At 40.4% G+C, this 19,247-nt stretch overlaps 2 protein-coding genes across 4 annotated transcripts in view; one reads left to right on the forward strand and one right to left on the reverse strand.

The window, feature by feature from the left end:
* JHY (junctional cadherin complex regulator) overlaps window positions 1-18,187 on the forward strand; it is a 53,775-nt gene extending 35,588 nt beyond the window's left edge. For 2 of the 3 annotated variants that reach the window (XM_074357095.1, XM_074357093.1), the window contains 5 exons: window positions 4,328-4,983; window positions 9,042-9,336; window positions 15,005-15,085; window positions 15,827-15,955; window positions 17,597-18,187. In XM_074357095.1, coding sequence (XP_074213196.1) covers window positions 4,328-4,983; window positions 9,042-9,336; window positions 15,005-15,085; window positions 15,827-15,955; window positions 17,597-17,794 — 1,359 coding nt within the window. In that variant the 3' untranslated portion in view covers window positions 17,795-18,187. The remainder of the gene's footprint in view (window positions 1-4,327; window positions 4,984-9,041; window positions 9,337-15,004; window positions 15,086-15,826; window positions 15,956-17,596) is intronic. The other variant, XM_074357094.1, reaches the window with a different exon arrangement.
* Window positions 1-19,247, reverse strand: part of LOC105078643 (brain-specific homeobox protein homolog) — a 136,875-nt gene that overhangs the window by 102,118 nt on the left and 15,510 nt on the right. The gene's annotated exons all lie outside the window — the stretch shown is intronic.

Below are 19,247 nucleotides of genomic sequence, written 5' to 3' on the forward strand. Positions count from 1 at the left end.
TAGCCCATGTGCATTTGCATCAGAAGAATTCCCTGGTGGGTCACAGCTGTGGGAATTGCTGATCTGGCCCAGGAATTGTAGGTGGTGGGAGAAGAGAGGAGGGTCAAGACGAGGGTCCTGTAGAGGATGGTAAGGATGCTAAGGGTGAGCAGAAGTAGAGAAGAAAATGTAAGAGACTACGAAGGGATTGCTGGAGAGACAGAAAGCTGACCGGAATAAAACAGTGCCATAAAACCTGAGATATGACAATTTCAAGAAAGAGAAATCACTGAACGGAGTCAAACTCCGTACCACACAGAATATAGTACAAAGGTACCATGAGAATGGAATGATGCACACAAACTCACATATTCAAGTCTCAGATGATTCAGACAAATTCAGTAATGATGATACAAACATTAATTACATAAATGATATGTATTTCTGTGTTTGTCTACATATGGACAGAGAGATGCAAAAAGAGAGAGAATAATGAAATGTGGCAAAATATTAAAAGGTGGTGAATCAGTGAGCCTATTTGGGAGTTCTGTGCTGTTCTTGCCATTTTTCTGAAAGTTTGAAGTAGCTGTGTAGGTTTCAAAAAAGTGGGAATTTAAAGAAAATGGTTACCACAGGATTTAGCAACTAAGAGGTCCCCGGTGGGCTGAGCCAAGCAGTTTCAGGGGCATCATGAGAGTACGTGCTCTCCTGCAGGGCAGAACAAGAGACGGGACGTGAAGCCCAGCCTCCACGTAAAGACGTCTGGCTGTGGATGAGGAGATGAGATTTCATTAGAGAATGAGACCAAGGGAGGGACTGTGTCATTTTTGTAACAGAAGAGGCTGATACATGTTGACACGCTGGAGAGAATGAGAAACTGGAGTCAGGACAAGAGAAGAAAGAGGGTATCCTGGAGACACGGTCCCAGAGACAATTTAAGCCTGTGCATTTTCACTTTGAAAATACTCAGACTTGAGGGTCATCTTCATCACTGTCTGTGTAAGTGCCTCGTACATGCCTGGGATCCTTGCTTCAAGCCGAGTGATCCCTCATCCCTTGACCTGTCCACGTAAGTCTTGTCCAGAATCATTTTGTGCTCTCCTGGGAATCTTCACAGGCTTCCCAAATCCCACCTCCATCTTAGCTAAGGGTTGGACCCTGACTGGCCAGTGCCAGGGGGCACACTCGCTCTAGCAGAAGATCTTCCTGCCCCCCACCCCTCAAAGGAGCATGTTGTCCCATAGGAAGAGAAGAAAGTTCCCCCAATTAAGTAAGGGTTCAAAAGGATGAAATAGGGTATTTTCTTTCTTACCTCTGAATAATTCTCCAATAATTCTTGACTCTCTAGACAAGGTCAAGGATTGATAGTGTGAGAGAGAGGTAGGACCTGTGGCTGATTAACGTCAAAGTTCTTGTCATCACATCCTAAGTAATCGTCCCACCGTTCCGAAGAGCTACTAATTGGTTTTGCCTTCAGCACTAGCAACAGAGCAGTGCTGCTTTTACTCACCTGGAGGTAGAGTCCTTCCATACCAGCGCTGAAAGCTACAGCCAGTTAATGTGTTCTCTGAATTTTCTTAGTATTCCCAGATTCAATGTATAACTCAGACTCAAAGATCCTGGGTTTTGTTGTTCGCACACACCACAGAAACCTCTCTGTGTGAGAGCTGATCTGGGGGCCCAGGCACGAGCCCAGGTGCCCAGGGTCAGTCTGGGGGACTAAGAACAAGAATGGCTTTTGTTTTAAAGCAAATGAACGTTTTGGTTGCGATCAAAGCACACGTTGTCCCCTCTGCTTGTGCCATGTGAACAGGAAAGTCCGTGAAAGAGAAACAGCCAGACGCTGCCTTTCACGGGGTTGGGGGCAAACTTCCCTTGGATGGCACAGTATGAAGGAGCATTAATAACTAAGTACAGATCTTACTAAGAAATTATCATCCGGGCATTAGGCCTCAGGAGTCCCCAGTGCTGATGCTCCAGCCACAGGACTCTGCTGGGTGTGTGTGCTGGGAAAACCTAGTGCCATTAAGCAGTTACTCTGAGTGCATGTAGCACGGACTGGTCGTGAGTGTTGGTAACAAAAGAACCCCAGAGAGAGGAGGGATGAAATAGAGGATTTCAGTGCTGATGGAGATTAAGTAGCCTGAGAACGGCTTTTTGTATATTAACTTCAGGGAACTCGGGTCTTGCCACCTAAAGAGTGACACCTGATGCCTCAATTGTAGGTAATAAATCTTTAGTAAACCTCAGATCTCAAGTAGGCTGCTTGCAAGGCGAGAGAAATCACATCAAGCCCATGAATGTCTTTCTATCCCGGGGGCACTGAAATGCCATCCCTGGGCTCTTACACATATGTGAAGAGCAGATTTAACACTTGAGACAATTGAAGTTTCATGGAATGATGAGTCCTTGGCCTTGTTGACAAAGCGCCCTGTGAAGAGTACGATTGTAATCTGAGCTGTCAGCAGCAAAGGTGTAACATGATTAAGACCAAGTGGCAACCCAAGGTTTTGGGTCTGGTACCCTAGGGAAAAAAACAAACTCCTGATTGGTTTTTTTGGTGGGAAGGAGGAGAGACAGCTGGGACAGGCACATGTGGATGGCAGCCAAAAAAGAGTTCCTGGTCACTTCTTTTTCTAGCAATTAAAAAGCTGAACAAATATTGAAAAGGAGGACATTAACAGCATCAATAAATATTTATAGTTCACAGCAACCGGGGGGGGGGGGGGGGGTCTTTTTTTGACCTTCCAGAACAGTGATGAGAGCCATGAAAGGAGTCTGTGTTTCACGAACACACCTGTGAGAGGGTAAGATAGCACTTTTCTTCCAGCTCTACTACAAGCAAGGATGCTCTCGGGCTGTCTATTTGCAGAGCCTCCTTGCCCACATTTCCCCCAAGTGGCTCAATACACTGCATGAAAGGAAGGACCTTTCTTAACTGAAATCCAGAAAAGGAAGGTTTTCCATTTTGCAGCACCGCAGGTAAAAATTTAGTTTAGGGGAGCTAATCAAAACCTGGCCAGCCCTCCAGAAAGTTCAGATTCCAAAGAGAACACACTCTAAATTTCAAATAAGCCACTCTTCCTTTAAAATCTGACATAAGAAGTAATATTGCATAGCACTCTTAAAAATTTAATCACCTCGACTTCATCATTATGATGAGACTTCATTAGAAACAGAACACTATTGAATATTACACAGGAATAGGATGAGTCTTAGCGATTATACTGGAAGAGGGAAATAGAAGTTGAACCTACTGCAATAATTTGATCATTCTTCACAGCAAGCCAGAACAAATTCGAGCAAAAACACGATTTATTCATTTCAAAGTTGTTTTTTTTTTTCTCAAACGATCTGGGTAACTTGCATTTTTCAATTTACGTTGCACAGACACAGGCCACAGAGGCTGTTCATATGCACGTTCAGAAAGGAAGAAATACACTGCAGTGATCGAACACTGAGGCATATGGTCATCATTGTTTTCAGTAAGCATTTAATCATTCTTTCCAAAGGCCTTAACTCAGCTAGTTTTTGACGAAGTAATGAGTGCTTTATTCCTTGGAAAATGTCTAAATGGCTGAGCACAATATAGTTACATAGTGTATCTATTATACCAGGAGTACATTTTGTTGTTACAAGACTTTGGAAAGCATAAAGACTGCCCTGAAATTGAAATATTTCCCCCAGATGTTTGATTGCCTAAGTACAGGCTATATTAAGGAACAGAAGCAAAACAACCCTTGTGGTTTCACAGATGTCCAGTCACAGCACAGGCTCCTTTATAATCCTCTGAATAAAATCTAATTTGTTTCATCTGGTGGAGAGGTCATTTCTAGCTTCCGACCTGTATGAGTAAGAAGATCTGATAATCTGAATTGTATTTCATACTAAATTTGTACTTGGTGGGTAAAGCAAATCACTGATGTTCTTTCTGGTTAAGATTTTTTTTTTAATATTCATCTTAGTTAAAATAAACTTGCATATTTTGATGCTGGTTTGCACTTCCTTTGTATGCGGCTCTTTATAGGGAAAGCTGCTTCCCCCCTCCCCCTCGTTTGGTAATACTTCATTTTATAACATTTTAAGTCAAAGACTTGCCTTTAATATAATGCCCGTTCTACGCTATTCCTTTCTTGAAAAGTCATAACCTGACATTGCCAGGAGGAATCACTCTCTCATTGCCTGAAATTAGGAAAGGACCCTTCCCTTTATCTTCTTTCAGTTCCATGGTCACTTTCCTAGATGTCTCAGCTCCCAGTTTAAAAAACAAAACAAAAAAACACTTATTTAAAATTTGTGAAGAGCACCGATCTTTTAACGTTATATTACCTAAAAATATCTTTTTTAGGATTACGAGGAACACTGGTCTCAATACGAAAGTGCAAAATCAAGCGGTGGTCCAAGAAGTCAATCTTCTGAACCAACCAACGGCCAGCAACCTTCCAGAAGACCAGCCAAGCACAAGCCTCGAAAAAGGCAGAAACACCAGCGTGGCCCGAAGTCTTTGGTGACTGAAGAGCTGGTTGTCAATGAGGGAAACCAGAATAACACTTCCAGGCAGCAGCAAAACCAAAGTAAGCCTGCTGATGCTTCCATGAAACATGAAACAGTTGTGGTGGTGAACGGCCCGAACGATGACTTACAACACTCAAGTGTTCTGAGAAGCCAGGGTCCCAAAGTAACCTCTGACAGATTGGCTCCACCGCAGCAGGCTTTGGACAGGGTACTCCATAAAAATTCTACTGGGTATCACTCGATGACGAATGTTCATAGAGAAGGAGGCCACCAAGACCAAGAAGAGAAAAGATTTTTGTACCAGCAGCCACACATCAGCAGTCTTTCCAATATGGATTACCTTCATAAACTTACTAGGAAACAGGCATCCCTTAGCCAGAAAGGCTCTCAGTCTGTTTCTAACATAGATGTTAATGGATCAACTGAAAATAAGAAGCAACCCAAACAGATTTATGTGGAAACAAAATATAAGAACTTAGAAATATTATGGTAAGAATTCCCTGTTCTCAAATGGTTTTCTAGAGAAATGAGAGACTGCTTGAGAAACACAGGAGAGGGGGATGGGATGGGGCTGGGAGGGGGTTCATGGCCATGGTCAGGCAAGAGGGAAGATTCACCTCACAACATCCTTGGCTCTGATTTCTGCCTGAAATAGTCCACATTTGATGTATTTCTTTTCTTCTTCCCTGTCTCCTCTACTTTTCCCACTGTAGTTAAACCAGAGGTTGGAGGGAGAAGCAAAAGACAGAGGGACCCAGTCAAAACAGATCAGTGTATTTTGAAGTTTGCAAGTAATGTCTGGAGAAAACAAATTATCTCCAACCCTATAATGATCTATCCTAAGAAAGTAAAATACAGAAAAATATGTATGTGTAAAAATATCATTTACAGAAATGACAGCAATGATTGATTCTTTATTAAGGAGATGTTTAGGTAAATTATAATGTTTAATATTGTGCAACCATTAAAAATTATGCTTATGAGGAAAAAGAGTAAAGAGTCAGATACAACAGTTACATTTAAGGAGTATAAGCTCTATCTGCTATGTTAAAACGTGCACAGAAAATAAAAAATGCACCCAAATGTCAATAGTGGTATCTCTGGTGAGAGACATTGGGACTTTTTTTTTAACTGAAGTACTGTCAGTTACAATGTGCCAATTTCTGGTGTGCAGCACAATGTCCCAGTCGTGCATACACATACATATATTCGTTTTCATATTCTATGATTGGGATTATTTTTAATTTATCCTGTATATTTTCTGAGTTGTCCAAGTTCTCTACAATGTAGGTGCACTACCTGTATAATTAGAAAAAAGAAAAGTTATTTTAAAAATGACGTCAGGGGTTATTGAATGACTGGTGTAATTCAATCAGACGTCTGTTGCACAGCCGATGTGGCTGAAATAAGTCTAAAATGCTGCTGAGGATACAAAAGAAGTACAATGCATGTGAACCTTCAAGGAGCTTATTTTCAAAGTAGGGAGATAACTTTACATAAATGAATTAATCAGAAGACTTCTGAGTGCTACACTTGGAGGTATGGAATGTTCCTTTAGTAAGATTCAGAATTAGCTTCCTAAAAGAGATAGTGATAGATGTCAGGCATTCTTGCCTTTTTTCCTGTCTTTAGAGGGGGCCCTTCTAACATTTTTGCCATTAAAAATATTTCATTTTTAGTAGGTATGTAGATAGGAAATTTCCTCCTATTCTTATTTCTTGCAAAGAACTTCCCTCATAAATACCTGCTTAATGTTATCAAATACTTTTTCTGCATCAATTTAAATTCTTTCTTCTTTAAGCCTTTAATGTGGCTAAATGTATTAATAAATTTTCTAATATTACACTATCCTTTTATTCCTAGGATTAACCCAACTTGTCATACTGTTTTAATAAACTGCTTGATTTGATTTGTTAACACTCACAAACAGAATTTGTGATTTAGGATTAAATTCACATGCAGGAAGTGGGACTGGCTTAAAATTTTCCAACCTGCCACTGGCTCCTTCTGGGTATCTTTTCAAGATTATACCAGCCTTAAAAAATTTTAATTCTCCCAATTTACATCCTTGGGGACACTTCATATACAATTAGAATTATCTGTTACTTGAGGATTTCATAGAATTTTCCTGTAAAACTATTTAGCTCATATGGGTTATTTGTTTGGTTTTTCATTTGTTGTTATTTGTGGGCAGATTTTAAATTACTTACATTTTTGTGTGTGTGATACTCACATATTTGGAGTTATTTCTACTCTTAATTTGTCCTTCCTAACCACCCTACTTTTTCTATGCTTCTTTGTTTTGTAATATCATCTATTGAACTGACAGAATTTTCTATTACTATTTCCCTCTACTGATTTGGAAACATATATTCTCCATTCTCTTTTTTTTTTTTTTTTAACTTACATACCTAACTTGTCTAGAGTTAAATTAATATTTCTGTTATCCTCCAGACATAGTTGAAATCACTGGATTGTTCTAATCCAGTCACCTTTTGCGTCATACAGATTATTTTTGTCCAGCACTTTGTATCTCCAAAATCAACCATTGCTTTTCATTCTTGTTGTATGGAGTCAGTGTGATTTTAATTTAACCAATTGTTTATTCATGTCTTTGCCCCACACTCTTTCATTTTACTCTTTCTTCCTGAAGTAGAACCTTTAGAAGTTCTTTCAGCAAATGCATTTTACTGGTAAACTTGCCTGAAATTCCTCTGCTTTACTCTGTCTTGAATTATAGTTTAACCTGGTAAAGCATTAACCTCTTTGAAAACACTTTTTTTTTTTAATTTCCTGGCATCTGTACTTCTTTGAAAAGTCTTTTTTTCAACGTAATTACCTTTTTCGTTGTTTGTTTTCAGTTTGTCTTTTTTTCTCCTATTGGTTGTGAGATCTCTCCTTCGCTTTTGGTGTTCTCAAGCTTCGCTGTGATGTGCGTCGGTTTGAAATTTGTAATCCTGCTTGGGATTGTCCTGTGCTTCCTAAATCTGAGGGTTCTTCTCTTTCATAAATTGTGCAAAATTATCACCCATTTCCCCTTTGAATGTTATGTCTCCCAAATTTACTCTATTTTCCACTCAAGAAAACCAAATGGCTGTATATTTCATTCTCTTATTCTAGACTGTGTTTCTGTTTATTTTCCATCTCTTATCTCTCTGTGCTTCTTTCTGAGAAATTTCTTCTAAATTTACAAGTCTTTTCAGTTTTGTTCAGTCTGCTCTTTAAAGTATCCACTGAATTGTAAATTTCAGTGATGGTGTTTTTCATGTCTAAAATTTCGATGTGATTCTGTTTAAAACTTTCCTGTTCTTTTTTGAGAATATATTTCTCAGGGTTTTGATTTCTTCTTTCATGTCTTTAATATTATGCTTACTTATGAGTGTTATCTAATACCCAGTTATCTTAAGTTCTTAGAAATCTACTGCTCCTTTTTGTGTGTCTGCTGACTCTCATGGTGGGTTATTTCCTCATATGTTGTAGGATTTTGGATTGTGAACTTATGTTTAACCATCTCATCTATAGACACCTAGGCAGGCTTGGGTGGGAATGTATCCTTCCAGAGGATTTTTATGTTTGATTCTGCCAGCTACTATAGGGGTATCCTTCCTCCAGGATCATCTTTATGTTAATTTCTTGATGTTGGATTTCCATGATTATGTGGGTAAATTTGAACCCCAAATATGGTCCCATGGATATTCACATGGAATTTTTTTTTCCAGTTCAGGGCCTAGACTGAGACAGATGGGCTTGCTTTGTTGTTTCTCCAGGCTGGTGAATGAGTTTTTCACTAATCCTCCTTTTTACTGAGGGTGTAGCTCTTCAAGGGTTACAGCCTTCATTCAGACATCTCAGTTGGGATTCCCTGCCTCACACAGGGCCACAATCTCACATATTCCACACAGTGTTACAAGTTGAAACTCAAGCAATTAGGTCCAAAACTCCCTCAAAGAAAGCTATACCTTCAGCTTATCCAAAATCTGCGTTAGTTTTAATTCTTGTTTAGTTTGTCTTTGAAGATTCCCTGTCTCTCTTACAAATTCAACTATATAGTTTAAAGTATGTTGGTTTAATCTAATCCAACATTCCCAGGTATTTTGTGGTAGGAAGGTCTTTGATTTTTTTAATGGTATTTTTTCTATTGTGAATGCATTAAATGACAGTTCTAAGTAAGAGCTAGAGTATCCTAAAGGAAAAAGAGGAGGACGTTAAGAAATTAATGTATTTATGAAAAGATTAAGCTAAAGGATATTAATTTGATCAGGGAGTGATAAATACATCAAATTAATGGTTCATAAAGACATGCTGAAAGTCTTATTTTTTAATTTAAATTTTTTTTTAATTATAAAATTATTTGGGGGGTAATTAGGTTTATTTTTTAATGGAGGTGCTGGGGATTGAACCCAGGACCTCATGCATGCTAAGTAGGCACTCTACCACTGAGCTATACACCCCCCACACTAAAAGTCTATGTATCCAGGTTTTATTAATGGATTTGTGCCTTTTTTTTTTTCTTTTTTTTCTTTTTTTTTTTTTTTTTTGCTTTTAAGGAAATTTCATTCTTCCTCTGACAGCCAACCTGCTAGAGCCTCCCCAGACTCACAGCTTGCCCAGATAATGGAACAGCATCAGCAAGCCTTAACGCAGCTGACTGAGGTGCAGCCCCACGAAGGAGCCCTATCCGGCGTCACACTTCCACCCATACTGTCAAGGATGGAAAGTGAATCTCAGCTCAGCTCAGGGAGAAGCCAAAGAAACCAAATGAACATTAGCTGTAGCAACTCTGAAGGCTATCTGTTTCAACTGGAAAAAGGGAAGAAGCCTCGGAAAAGCAGCAGCATTAAGGTAATAAAAGCATTTTACCAAGTAACCTTTTATTTTGATAATACACATGGACGTTGATTTTCATTCCCTTCATCACAGGCTTGGAATAGGGATGGTCATTACTGAGCTGCGGCCACAGCTGGGTGGCCCCGAGTCCTGAGGAACTTCCTTACTTGAGCCCCTGCCACTGCGTGGAATTTCCCTCCCCTCCTCCACCTCCTCCTTCTCTTTCTCTTCCTCTCCCTGGAAGTTGCTGCTGCCAGGGATGCCCTTTTTTCCACCTCCTTTTTGCTCCATCTCAGGGAAGGGTCTACATTCGCAGAGAGGCAGCTGTCCTCCTATGGGCTGACTTAAACACCACAACCTCAGAAAAGCTCCCCAAGCCTCCCTCGACCCCTAGCCTAGCCTGAGACTCCCAGGTACATTCTCATATCCGAGAAGGGACAGGAGGGTTGAGTGAGTGGAAGCCCCGTTGCCGCTGCATTTCCCACTCCACCTCCAGTGCAGCCCCCGCCCCCTAAGAACTCTTCTGCTCCTCATCGCACCTCAGCTCCAGCAGGAAAACACCCACAAGAGCCAATGACTGAGCTTTTTCTGAAATGTTTGCTGATCTTTGCTGAGTCCTTTGTTTACTACCAGATTCACCATTACTACTAGCACCCTTGTGCACTAAACCTCCCCCTCCAGGTCTGTTTTGTTAAATAAGGGACATGGGGGTGGGAGGCAAAGAGGAAGGTTTCCAGGAAGGAGTGAAGGAGCACTGAGGAGCCTTCTTATGTCATGATGTTTCCATGGAAAAGTAAGTTACTTATGATCCCAGAAACGCACTTCTTCTCATTTATAGTGAAACTGGGGATTACCCCAGCTCCAAACGACAGCCTGGGCAAGAATTGGGAACCCCCATAGGATGGAGGAAATCCATGTATTAAAACCTCAGCTTAGTGCCTAGCTAAGCATAGACATCGACTAAATGTTTGTTTCCTTTCCCTTCCTCCTCCTCCTCTTAGTAGTTTGAATTCACGTTTTATCACGAAAGGCAGAGGAAAGTACCCAGTGCCCGCTGTATCACCAGACAGCGAAGGTCGGGAGGGCAAGGAAGAGGAAGACAGAGAACTTCCGGTCACTGCTTCCCAAGCCCTCTTTTCAGCTTGGAAAATCCCTCCTTGACTGCTTTCTTTCAGGGGTGTTACAAGTCCACAGATACCCGTTTTCTCCACCCAACACCTTCAGCCCACATCTGACAGAGAAGCACTCTTTTGTCCTGAAAGTTATTCCAGAAGCTCACATGACTGAGAACCGAGCTATTTGTATAGGTCAGCAGGTAGCCGGGGCCCCAGAGGGAGTCGTTACTCAGTCGTGCCGGCTTCCTGGTCACAGCAAATCTTGTGGTCTCCAAGGGAATCGACTTGAATCACATGAAACATTTGAGGATTTGTCAAGATAAGAGGCCCAAGCACGGTTCCTTTTCTCCTAGCAGCTCTGTTGTGACTGATTTGTAAATACTCAGCTTTGTCCGTGCTGTTGAATCCAGACGTCAGGCAGGAGGTGAACACGGGCAGTGTAGGAATACCCACCGCGACCCGCCGCAGAAATAAGTGCCCGCGGGTCCCCTGACGGCCGACTGCGCTGAGCTGAGCTGCCGTAATTAACTCATGTGTCTGCTGTCACAGACAATCTGGGCATTGCTGCTTGACTGCTTCTAAGAAGAGGTTTTTTTGGATTAAGTTTAGCAACCGCAGAGAGAATTTCCTTCACTTGCTGTTCCCCAGTATTTGAGGCATTGTTTTCCGTCCTGTTTTTGAGTAACTTTCTCACCCTTACACATCTGAGGAATGTTCTGGAGGAGAGCCCTGCAGTGTCCCCCACAGCAGGGCACAGCATCTCAGAGTTGAAACGAGTCCTCCAGGGACAGTCAGTGGTATTTTCAGTTCAGGCACCTTTTGCCCCCCAGGTTGACCATAAAAGTCAACTTTCTGACTTCAGCAGAGGTGCGATTAGTGACTGGCAGGAAATCCTATGCCCAACTCTGCTAAAGCGATGAAGAGCGGACACCTGTTCAGAGGGGCAGGATTGGGTGATGTCAGTCCGCGTGCATCTCATGCAAAGACTAGCAGCGAACCCCATCAGGGATTTGTTGAAAATGTGCTTTTATTTGCCCACTGTGTTTAAGACCTAAGGAGACAATTATTGTTGATTTAATTTAAAAATTGGGGGGGGCGGGGCATCGTGCTATTGTGACCTTTTGGTCTTGTAACAGCCAAAGAGAGGTAAAGCAAAGTAAATTCTAGGGATTATTTTACTATGAAAGCCTTTTGAAGAGACAGAAGGTAGATTAGTGGTTGCCTAGGGCTGGAGTGGGGGCAGGGGAGGGGCGTGACTGCTAGTGGGGAACGTGTTTCTTTTTAGGATAATGAAAATGTTTTAAAATTGGATTGTGGTGATGTTTTCACGTGCAACTCCAGATAAGTGAATTTTGTGGTATGTGAATTCTGTCTCGATAAAGCTGTTAAAAAGATTTTTGATGGAAAGAGATCAAACAAAATTACAGCACTGAGAATCAACCAAAGATTACTTGAGGCAAACAAGTAAATCCAGGCACTTTCACTGCCAGTCACCCAGAACAAACTCTGTTAGGAGCCGCCGCTCTCCCTCGGGAAGTGTCCCTTCACTGGAAGCAGCTCATCCTGTCAAGGGGTCCGTGGCGTTTGGAGATGGCCCCTTCTTGTGGCCTGAAGGGCCACCTCCAAACTCTTTCCTTCCTGTCAGTTTGTCATGCTAAGACCTTCGGCTCTGTTTTTCTGTGATGTCTGTTTATTCAAGGTGGTAGTGACAACTGCAACCAGGACGCAATAAGCAATTATTCATGCTTCACAGCATGTCTTTTGTGAGTCAGTGGGATGATTAAAGTTAAGCCGCTTCAGACTAAGGATGTGATTTCTGGGCACTGATCATTTCTCTCTCATCAGTTTTGGACAAATTGGATTTACGACTTGGATATGAGTGGAGTTCTCTCCTTTTTCATTATTGGTTTACTTTGGCAAATAGATAATAACTTAGTGATTGCAAAACACTGGAACAGATGGCAAATGCCAGATAAAGGGCAAATTTGCGATCGGAAAGTACAGAATACCTGAGTTCATTCACCTAATAAAAATTAGCAAACTTGTGGTTACCAAGGGGAAAAGAAAGGGTGAGGGGAAGAATAAATTAGGAGTTTGGGGTTAGCAGATACAAACTACTAGATGTAAATGAGAGAAACAACAAGGTCCTAATGTATAGCACAGGGAACTATATTCAATATCTTTTAATAACCTATAATGAAAAAGAATATGTGTGTATAACTGAATCACTATGCTGTACACCAGAAACTAACACAACATTGTAAATCAGATATACTTCAATGAAAAATATTACCAAAGCTTTTAAAATGTGACAATACCCAGCGTCATCAAGGTTTGGACAAAAAGAACATTCTTATACCTTGTTAATGGAAGTCCTCGTCAATGGCCCTGGAGACGTTCATGATTCTGCATCAATAATCTCCCCTCTCTTAACTTATCTCAAAGAACCAATCAGAGTAGCCCACAAACAGCGCTCATCCCGAGGACATCCTGAAGGTTCAGCATCTTGAGGAATAGCTAAATGATTCAACCATTAACTGGACAACAGAATGTTATACATAAAAATCACGTTTTCAGAAAACATTTAATGGCAGGGAAATACAATGTAACGTTAAACTGCTCAGTGAAAAAACTTAATGACATAATTTGTAGCACAGGGACAATGTTATCAGTGTCTGAACAGACCAATCTAAAGGGCTGGAAGCAGCTGCCGGGGTTTTGCTGGGTGATGACTCTATTCTCTTAGAAGAGAGCTATGATTCCGAAATGCCTTCAGTGAACAATATTTCTTCTATATAGTTTAATGTTATTAATGTTTTAATTATTTTAGTCCAAAGGCTTCTTTAAGAAAGGATCTTCTCTGACCTTTCAGAATTAGATGCCCTGAAAGACTCTAGATGTTGAACATTCTAACCAGGCAAATTCTATGTACAGAACTTGTAATCCTTACAGTGCAGAAGTGTTGCCTAAATGACACCCTGAAGCACTAGGATGTACTATAAAACTTTTGTAGGACCATAGAAATATTGCCTTCACCTACAAGTCACAGAATTACTATTTACAGCAACTTCAGAAATAAGGGTTCATTCTTGCATACAATGAATCCAAAAGCAGGTAGTTGCTAGCGCTGGTGGTTCTACAGCTCAAATCATCAGAATCAGTAATTGTGTGATTCTCTGGTTCTCTCTCTTTCCTGCCTACAAGATTGCTGCTGCAGCTCCAGCTCCAGGAATCACATCCAGATTTTAGGCAAGATAAAGGGAAAGGAGGAGGGGCTGTGCCAGTCTGAATAAAAGCTTTCCAAGATGCATCTATCAACTCCTGCAAACTTTTCACTCATGTCTCATGGGCCAGAGCTCAGAGCTGGGGTTTGGGGAAAGGAGTACTTGGCTCTGAGCCTGGGAAGCAGCAACGGGGAAGCTAATTGGTCTGACCTCTGGGGGGTCAGTCAGTAGGCACTGTGAGTAGAACCCATTCTTGTAACAGTTGATACATGTGTGGACATAACCCCACTGTAAAGATTTGAGAATTATAAGCAGTAACTATCTGTTGAAATGTTCTGTTTTTAAAGTCTCTGGACTAATCTCTGCCAAGTTTTTAGGAAAGGGCACATTAGATATGTTGTATATCTTAGGACTTAATCATTAACAGGGACTCTCAAAATTTAGAAACGTGCCTTGTCATTAGCATATAGACAGGTGGTGCCACGCACACTGAGCACAGAACGACCGCCTCTACAGTATGGTTGTCCTCTTTCCATTCTAAGCACCAACTCAGATGTGCCCTAAGATCACTACTGTCACCCAGACCGTCTCTGGTATTGCCCTTCCCACCCTTCCCAAGGAAGACAACCAAGTGAACCCACAAACTCAAAGAAAAGAGGGTCTAGTTTCCCCACAAGGGCATGGGCTGCAAGTAGCAAGTCAGATCTAATGTCAAAAGCAGGAGTTTGTGGAATATCTTAATCTATCCTACAGTCAGGAGGGCATTAGTGTTTTCTCTGCCTATTACTATGCTCAAGGGTCATAATTTAACAATTAAATTGCCTCGTTCTCTTACTCTGTCCCTTTAAATATGCAATAGTCATAAGAGGTATCATGTAAGATTATTTGTATCCTTCAAAATTTCCAGGATCACACGGAATAAATGAGTTTCTCAGTGGGTCTTGCTTAGACTCTTAACCTTTAAATGTTTACTTTCTTTTGAATATGATGACATCAGACAGTGTGCTCTTTCTTCAAGTGGTCATGTATCCATTACATTAAAAATGTTAACAACACAGCACTATACTCACTCAAAAATTTTTATTTATAATTTTCAGAATTTCAGGATTTTTATTGCAGAAGTAGAAAAGTCAAAACACGTTGGCTCACCAGCTAATTATCAAAGCAACTCTGATTGATGACCACCATTAAAACAGAAGAGGTGTCAGGAAATCCACCCACCATCCTGCAGTCCACACAGGCTGCCTTTCTGCATGTTGCTTCTTCCCCTTCTCATGTGGCTGTGACAGCTTGGGGGAGACATACGAGTCTTTAAAAGAAACTGTCTCTTTATTGAATTTTTAGAGTTCCAAGCTGAAAGGTTATCAGAACAGAGACATGAAGCTTGGCGGCCTGGGACCTGACCTCGTGTCCGTCAGAGACAAAGTGAGTGGGCTGTACATGCAGACTTGGATTTGCCCCTGGTCTCTCGGCGCAATTGTATAAAGATACCCCACCCCCCGAACTAGGTCCTACTCTGAATAGCCCTGGTAATAAGACCCAAGCACCCCTTTCACCATGAAACAAAGTTACTCAGCCAATGTCGTTTTATGTATCCACCTTTCAGTGAGTTTTGAAAGTCCAAACAGGAAAGTGGGACGCAGGCACATGAAGAGAGATGTGTGTTACACAGTTGTTAGTCTTTCCCAATAGAGTTCTCTTGATAGTATTGAAGAGTGGCTACAGAGAAGACACTTAGGGTAAGAGTCTCCCAACCCATGAAAAGTGCATCCACTTTATTCTCTTCCCTCTAGTGAAAGGAGATCTTCATTTAATGTGTTTTAACTGCAGTTGCACTCAAGGCATAAAAAGAGTATAGTTCAAAGTTGGAAGCCAAAATGAAAATAAATTGGGTAAACGCAACAAAGAAGAGGCTGAATGTGATTTAGCCCCTGTTAAGAGAGCACTGGGTGCGCTATTGTGGCGATGTTCCCCCTCGAGAGAGACTGTTTCTAGGAGAAACATTAACTTAACCATTTCCCTGCAGTCACCTTACAGGCGGTAATCCCATTTCCCCCGTGCTGTTGACACCGCGTACCAAGCTCGCTAAAACTAGCATCCCTTTAGAGAGAACAGAGAGGTCTAGCAGGACCCAGTGAGTCATTCTCACTTCGTTTCTCTGAACAGATGCAGAAATTAATACAGCAGAAGGAATATGCAAAACAGGTTAAGGAGTACAACATGAAGACGCTGTCCACCCTCTCCAAGCCACAAAGTGCAAAGCCTGAAAATAAATCCGCCATCCCTCGGCAGAAGGTAAGACATTCTCACCAAGGCAGTTATCTTTTCAATTAGAACTAAAAGGAAACCTTTGTTACCTCCTGGCTTAATAAATTCCCCACATTGCTTGGAACACAGAGGATGTTTTAACTACCATTCCTGCAGCCCCTCAACATTCACAAATACTGATGTAGAAGTGGAAGGCACACATAGGATGCTATAAGGTTAGCCTCTTTTTTTCCCTGAAGTTCACTGTTATCTTTAATCCTCCACGTGTTTCCATCCTAGTATTTCAGGTTTGTCACTCAAAAATCGAATGGTTAGGTGATTTCTTAGAAGCAACTAGAAACCTGATGAACTATCAATTTCCTTCTCCACCATTAAATGAGTTTTAGGAAGTTAGTGTTTTCTTGCCGTCAGTGGGTACCTATGTCAGAGAAAAGTCCTTCATTGCTTCTCTCAGGTTCATTCCCTCCATTTTCCCTCGGGGATGGTAATATATAGGTTCCTCCACCCGAGAAAAATGATTTCAAAAAATACAGAATGTTCTCCCTCTCAGAGGTCATCCAACTCTAAGTCGCAATGTGAATGAAATATGTTCTATGGAGACACCGAGCCTTGGAGTGCAAGTCTGTGCCTCATCCCAGTGAGGACATGGGACCCTGTGCATGAGGTACAAGTGACCCTTTGGTGCTTTTAGGAATTTGTACTTCATGTTCTATTTCACAGACCATCATATTTTCTATCTATTGCCTTTCTTCCTCAGACCTTGAAGACCTCAATCCACTTGATTGAGTTTCCATGGTGCCACTTTTTCTTTTTTCTCCAACCCATTATTTTTTCATGAAGAGATTCAAGGCAACAAGTCTATAATTAGAAATTCCAACAGAAGTCACCTACACACACTGAGAAGTCTGGAGTTTTTCTGTCTTGGAGATTTTTCTCCTTCCAGGACCCACATATACTACCCATTCCCATTTTAGCTATCAAGAAACCCTTATCAAAATATAAAACTGGTACCAAAGCAGATTTAGAAATTGTATCTAGTGATCTCATTTTTATTGTAATGCCTTTCAGAACTGACATCACTGAAAAAAAAAAAAAAGATCACTGCCTTTTTTGAGAATACAGGTTTCTATAGATCTACTAAAGAAAAAGAAAAAATAATTTTCAACCGCTATTAAATACTTGCCGGAGTTCTTAAAGCCTAGAGACAATAATGGAGACTCAATTTCATGTCAACCACAGAGATGTCTTTGGTCTCAAGCCATCCTCTTTGGATGGAAAGGTCTGTTAAGAGCTCCTTAATAGAAGTTTGGTTTTAATAAGACTGCCAGAAGCTAAACAGATTGAACATATAAGAAATCTATTTCCAAGCACTTGAATAAAACTCAGTTTTATAAAGAAAAACATCCAGAAACACAACTATATATCCTTCTTGAACTCTTTTTGCCCCCACAGCATTTTTTTATGTGGCCAATTAATTGTTTGAACTGTGTGTTATATTGCATTATTTGCATTTTCCATTTGATCTCCATTACCATCCACGTCTTAGTATGTTACTGTAGCAATAGTCCCCATTTACAATATCAATAAACTTTTCCTAAGGTGAGATTTTATTTAAAGAATCCAGGGCTCCCTTCACATTTCAAATCAAATGTTATCTTTATGCTTTAGGCTTTGGAATATGCCAAGACCATCCCCAAACCCAAACTCTCAAATCTGAGTGATCAAGCATCAAAGGAAAAGAAAAATCCAACCCATGCTGGAAAAGGCGGCACTTTACCTGAAATCTCACTGCTGGAAATACTGCGGAACAGACACGAAAGGGAAAAACAGGCTGTGGCCGCTTTCAAAGTCCTTCACATCGTATAGACAACATGTGTGCTGGGGACCAGAGATGCCAGGGAACCCACCCAGAGAAGAGAAACTCCAGCCCCAACTGTTGTGCAATGAGAGTGATGACTTAGTGTCATCAGCTAACTCCAGTCCATGTTTGCTTTGTACAGGATTTAAAATATGGGGCCCTATTATATTACAGTGCCTTATTTTACTTTCCAGGAAGAAAACCTATCTTAATTATTTATTTTCAAATCAGTTAAAATTGGGGCTGAATAAGAACTAGGGAATAAAACCTTTTGCTTTCATCTTTGATTTTTTTAAACTTTTTGGTTTTATATTGGATCTCTTAATTTCTTAAATGAGATCTACCCTTTCTTAGCATAATGAAACTCTTGAAGTTACCCAACAATAAATTTATCTACTTGTGTTTCTTTCTCATTTTTCTGATAAGAAAAAAAAGTATAAACACTTCGGTTTCTATTGAAATGAATTCAAGCTGGACTAAACACCAGTAAATCTTGAGATACCATTTCCAAAATATTTCTAAAATCTCTAAGTTTAGCAAAAGGTTTATATGTAAAACTTAAGAAATGACAGTGCTTCTATATGTGCCTATTCAAGTAAAACAAATCACCGATTTTCTTCTAACAAAGCATCAGACACTAATTAGAAATCCCTGCAGGGAGGGTAGAGCTCAAGTGGTAGAGCCCATGCTTAGCATGCATGAGTTCCTGGGTTCAATCCCCAGTGCCTCCAATAAATAAATAAACTTAATTACCTCCTCCCTGCCAAAATAAAAATAATTAAATAATACAATAATAAATAAATAAAAAGTAAGAAAACCTAAAAAAAAAGAAAAAAGAAAAAAAAAAGAAATCCTCCAAATCCAGAAACACTCAACTCAGGCAACTCTGAGACACACTTTCTCAAAGCTACTTACTCCAAGTATATCAACTTGCTGAACATCCTGCCATCACAAATATCTTAAAATATCAGATATGTGCTTTTACACATTAGGTAAGACAAAAACATTAGCTAAGACGAAAACATCCCATAGTTTACTACTGAATGTCAGTATTACTAAATATTTTTTACTTTTTAAAAAAGCTTTTGAAACTGAATAAGCACTGTAAAATTCCCAGGTCTTAAAATAATCACTGGAGGATTTAATTTTCACTTACTTGCTTGCACTAGATGAGCACTGCATTCTTGGATGGCTGTATCCAGAAATGGATACATTTAACAACAATTTAGGGCAAATCTGTTTCTCTACATGGTTGGCATAAGGACTCGCTTTGGAGATTTATTTCTGTTCTATACATTTTACATACACCACAATGTGGTAGCAAAGCCACCTGTACAAATTTTTTTCCTAAAATTGGAAGCAAATAGAATTGAAAGTCTGGAAAGATAACAAGAATCCAAAGATAAACAGTGAATTGGTGAATCATGTTTCAATAGTATTTGGAAAATCACAGCACGTATG

Source organism: Camelus bactrianus, chromosome 33 (assembly GCF_048773025.1).
Source record: "Camelus bactrianus isolate YW-2024 breed Bactrian camel chromosome 33, ASM4877302v1, whole genome shotgun sequence".
In the NCBI taxonomy this organism is placed as follows: Eukaryota; Metazoa; Chordata; class Mammalia; order Artiodactyla; family Camelidae; genus Camelus; species Camelus bactrianus.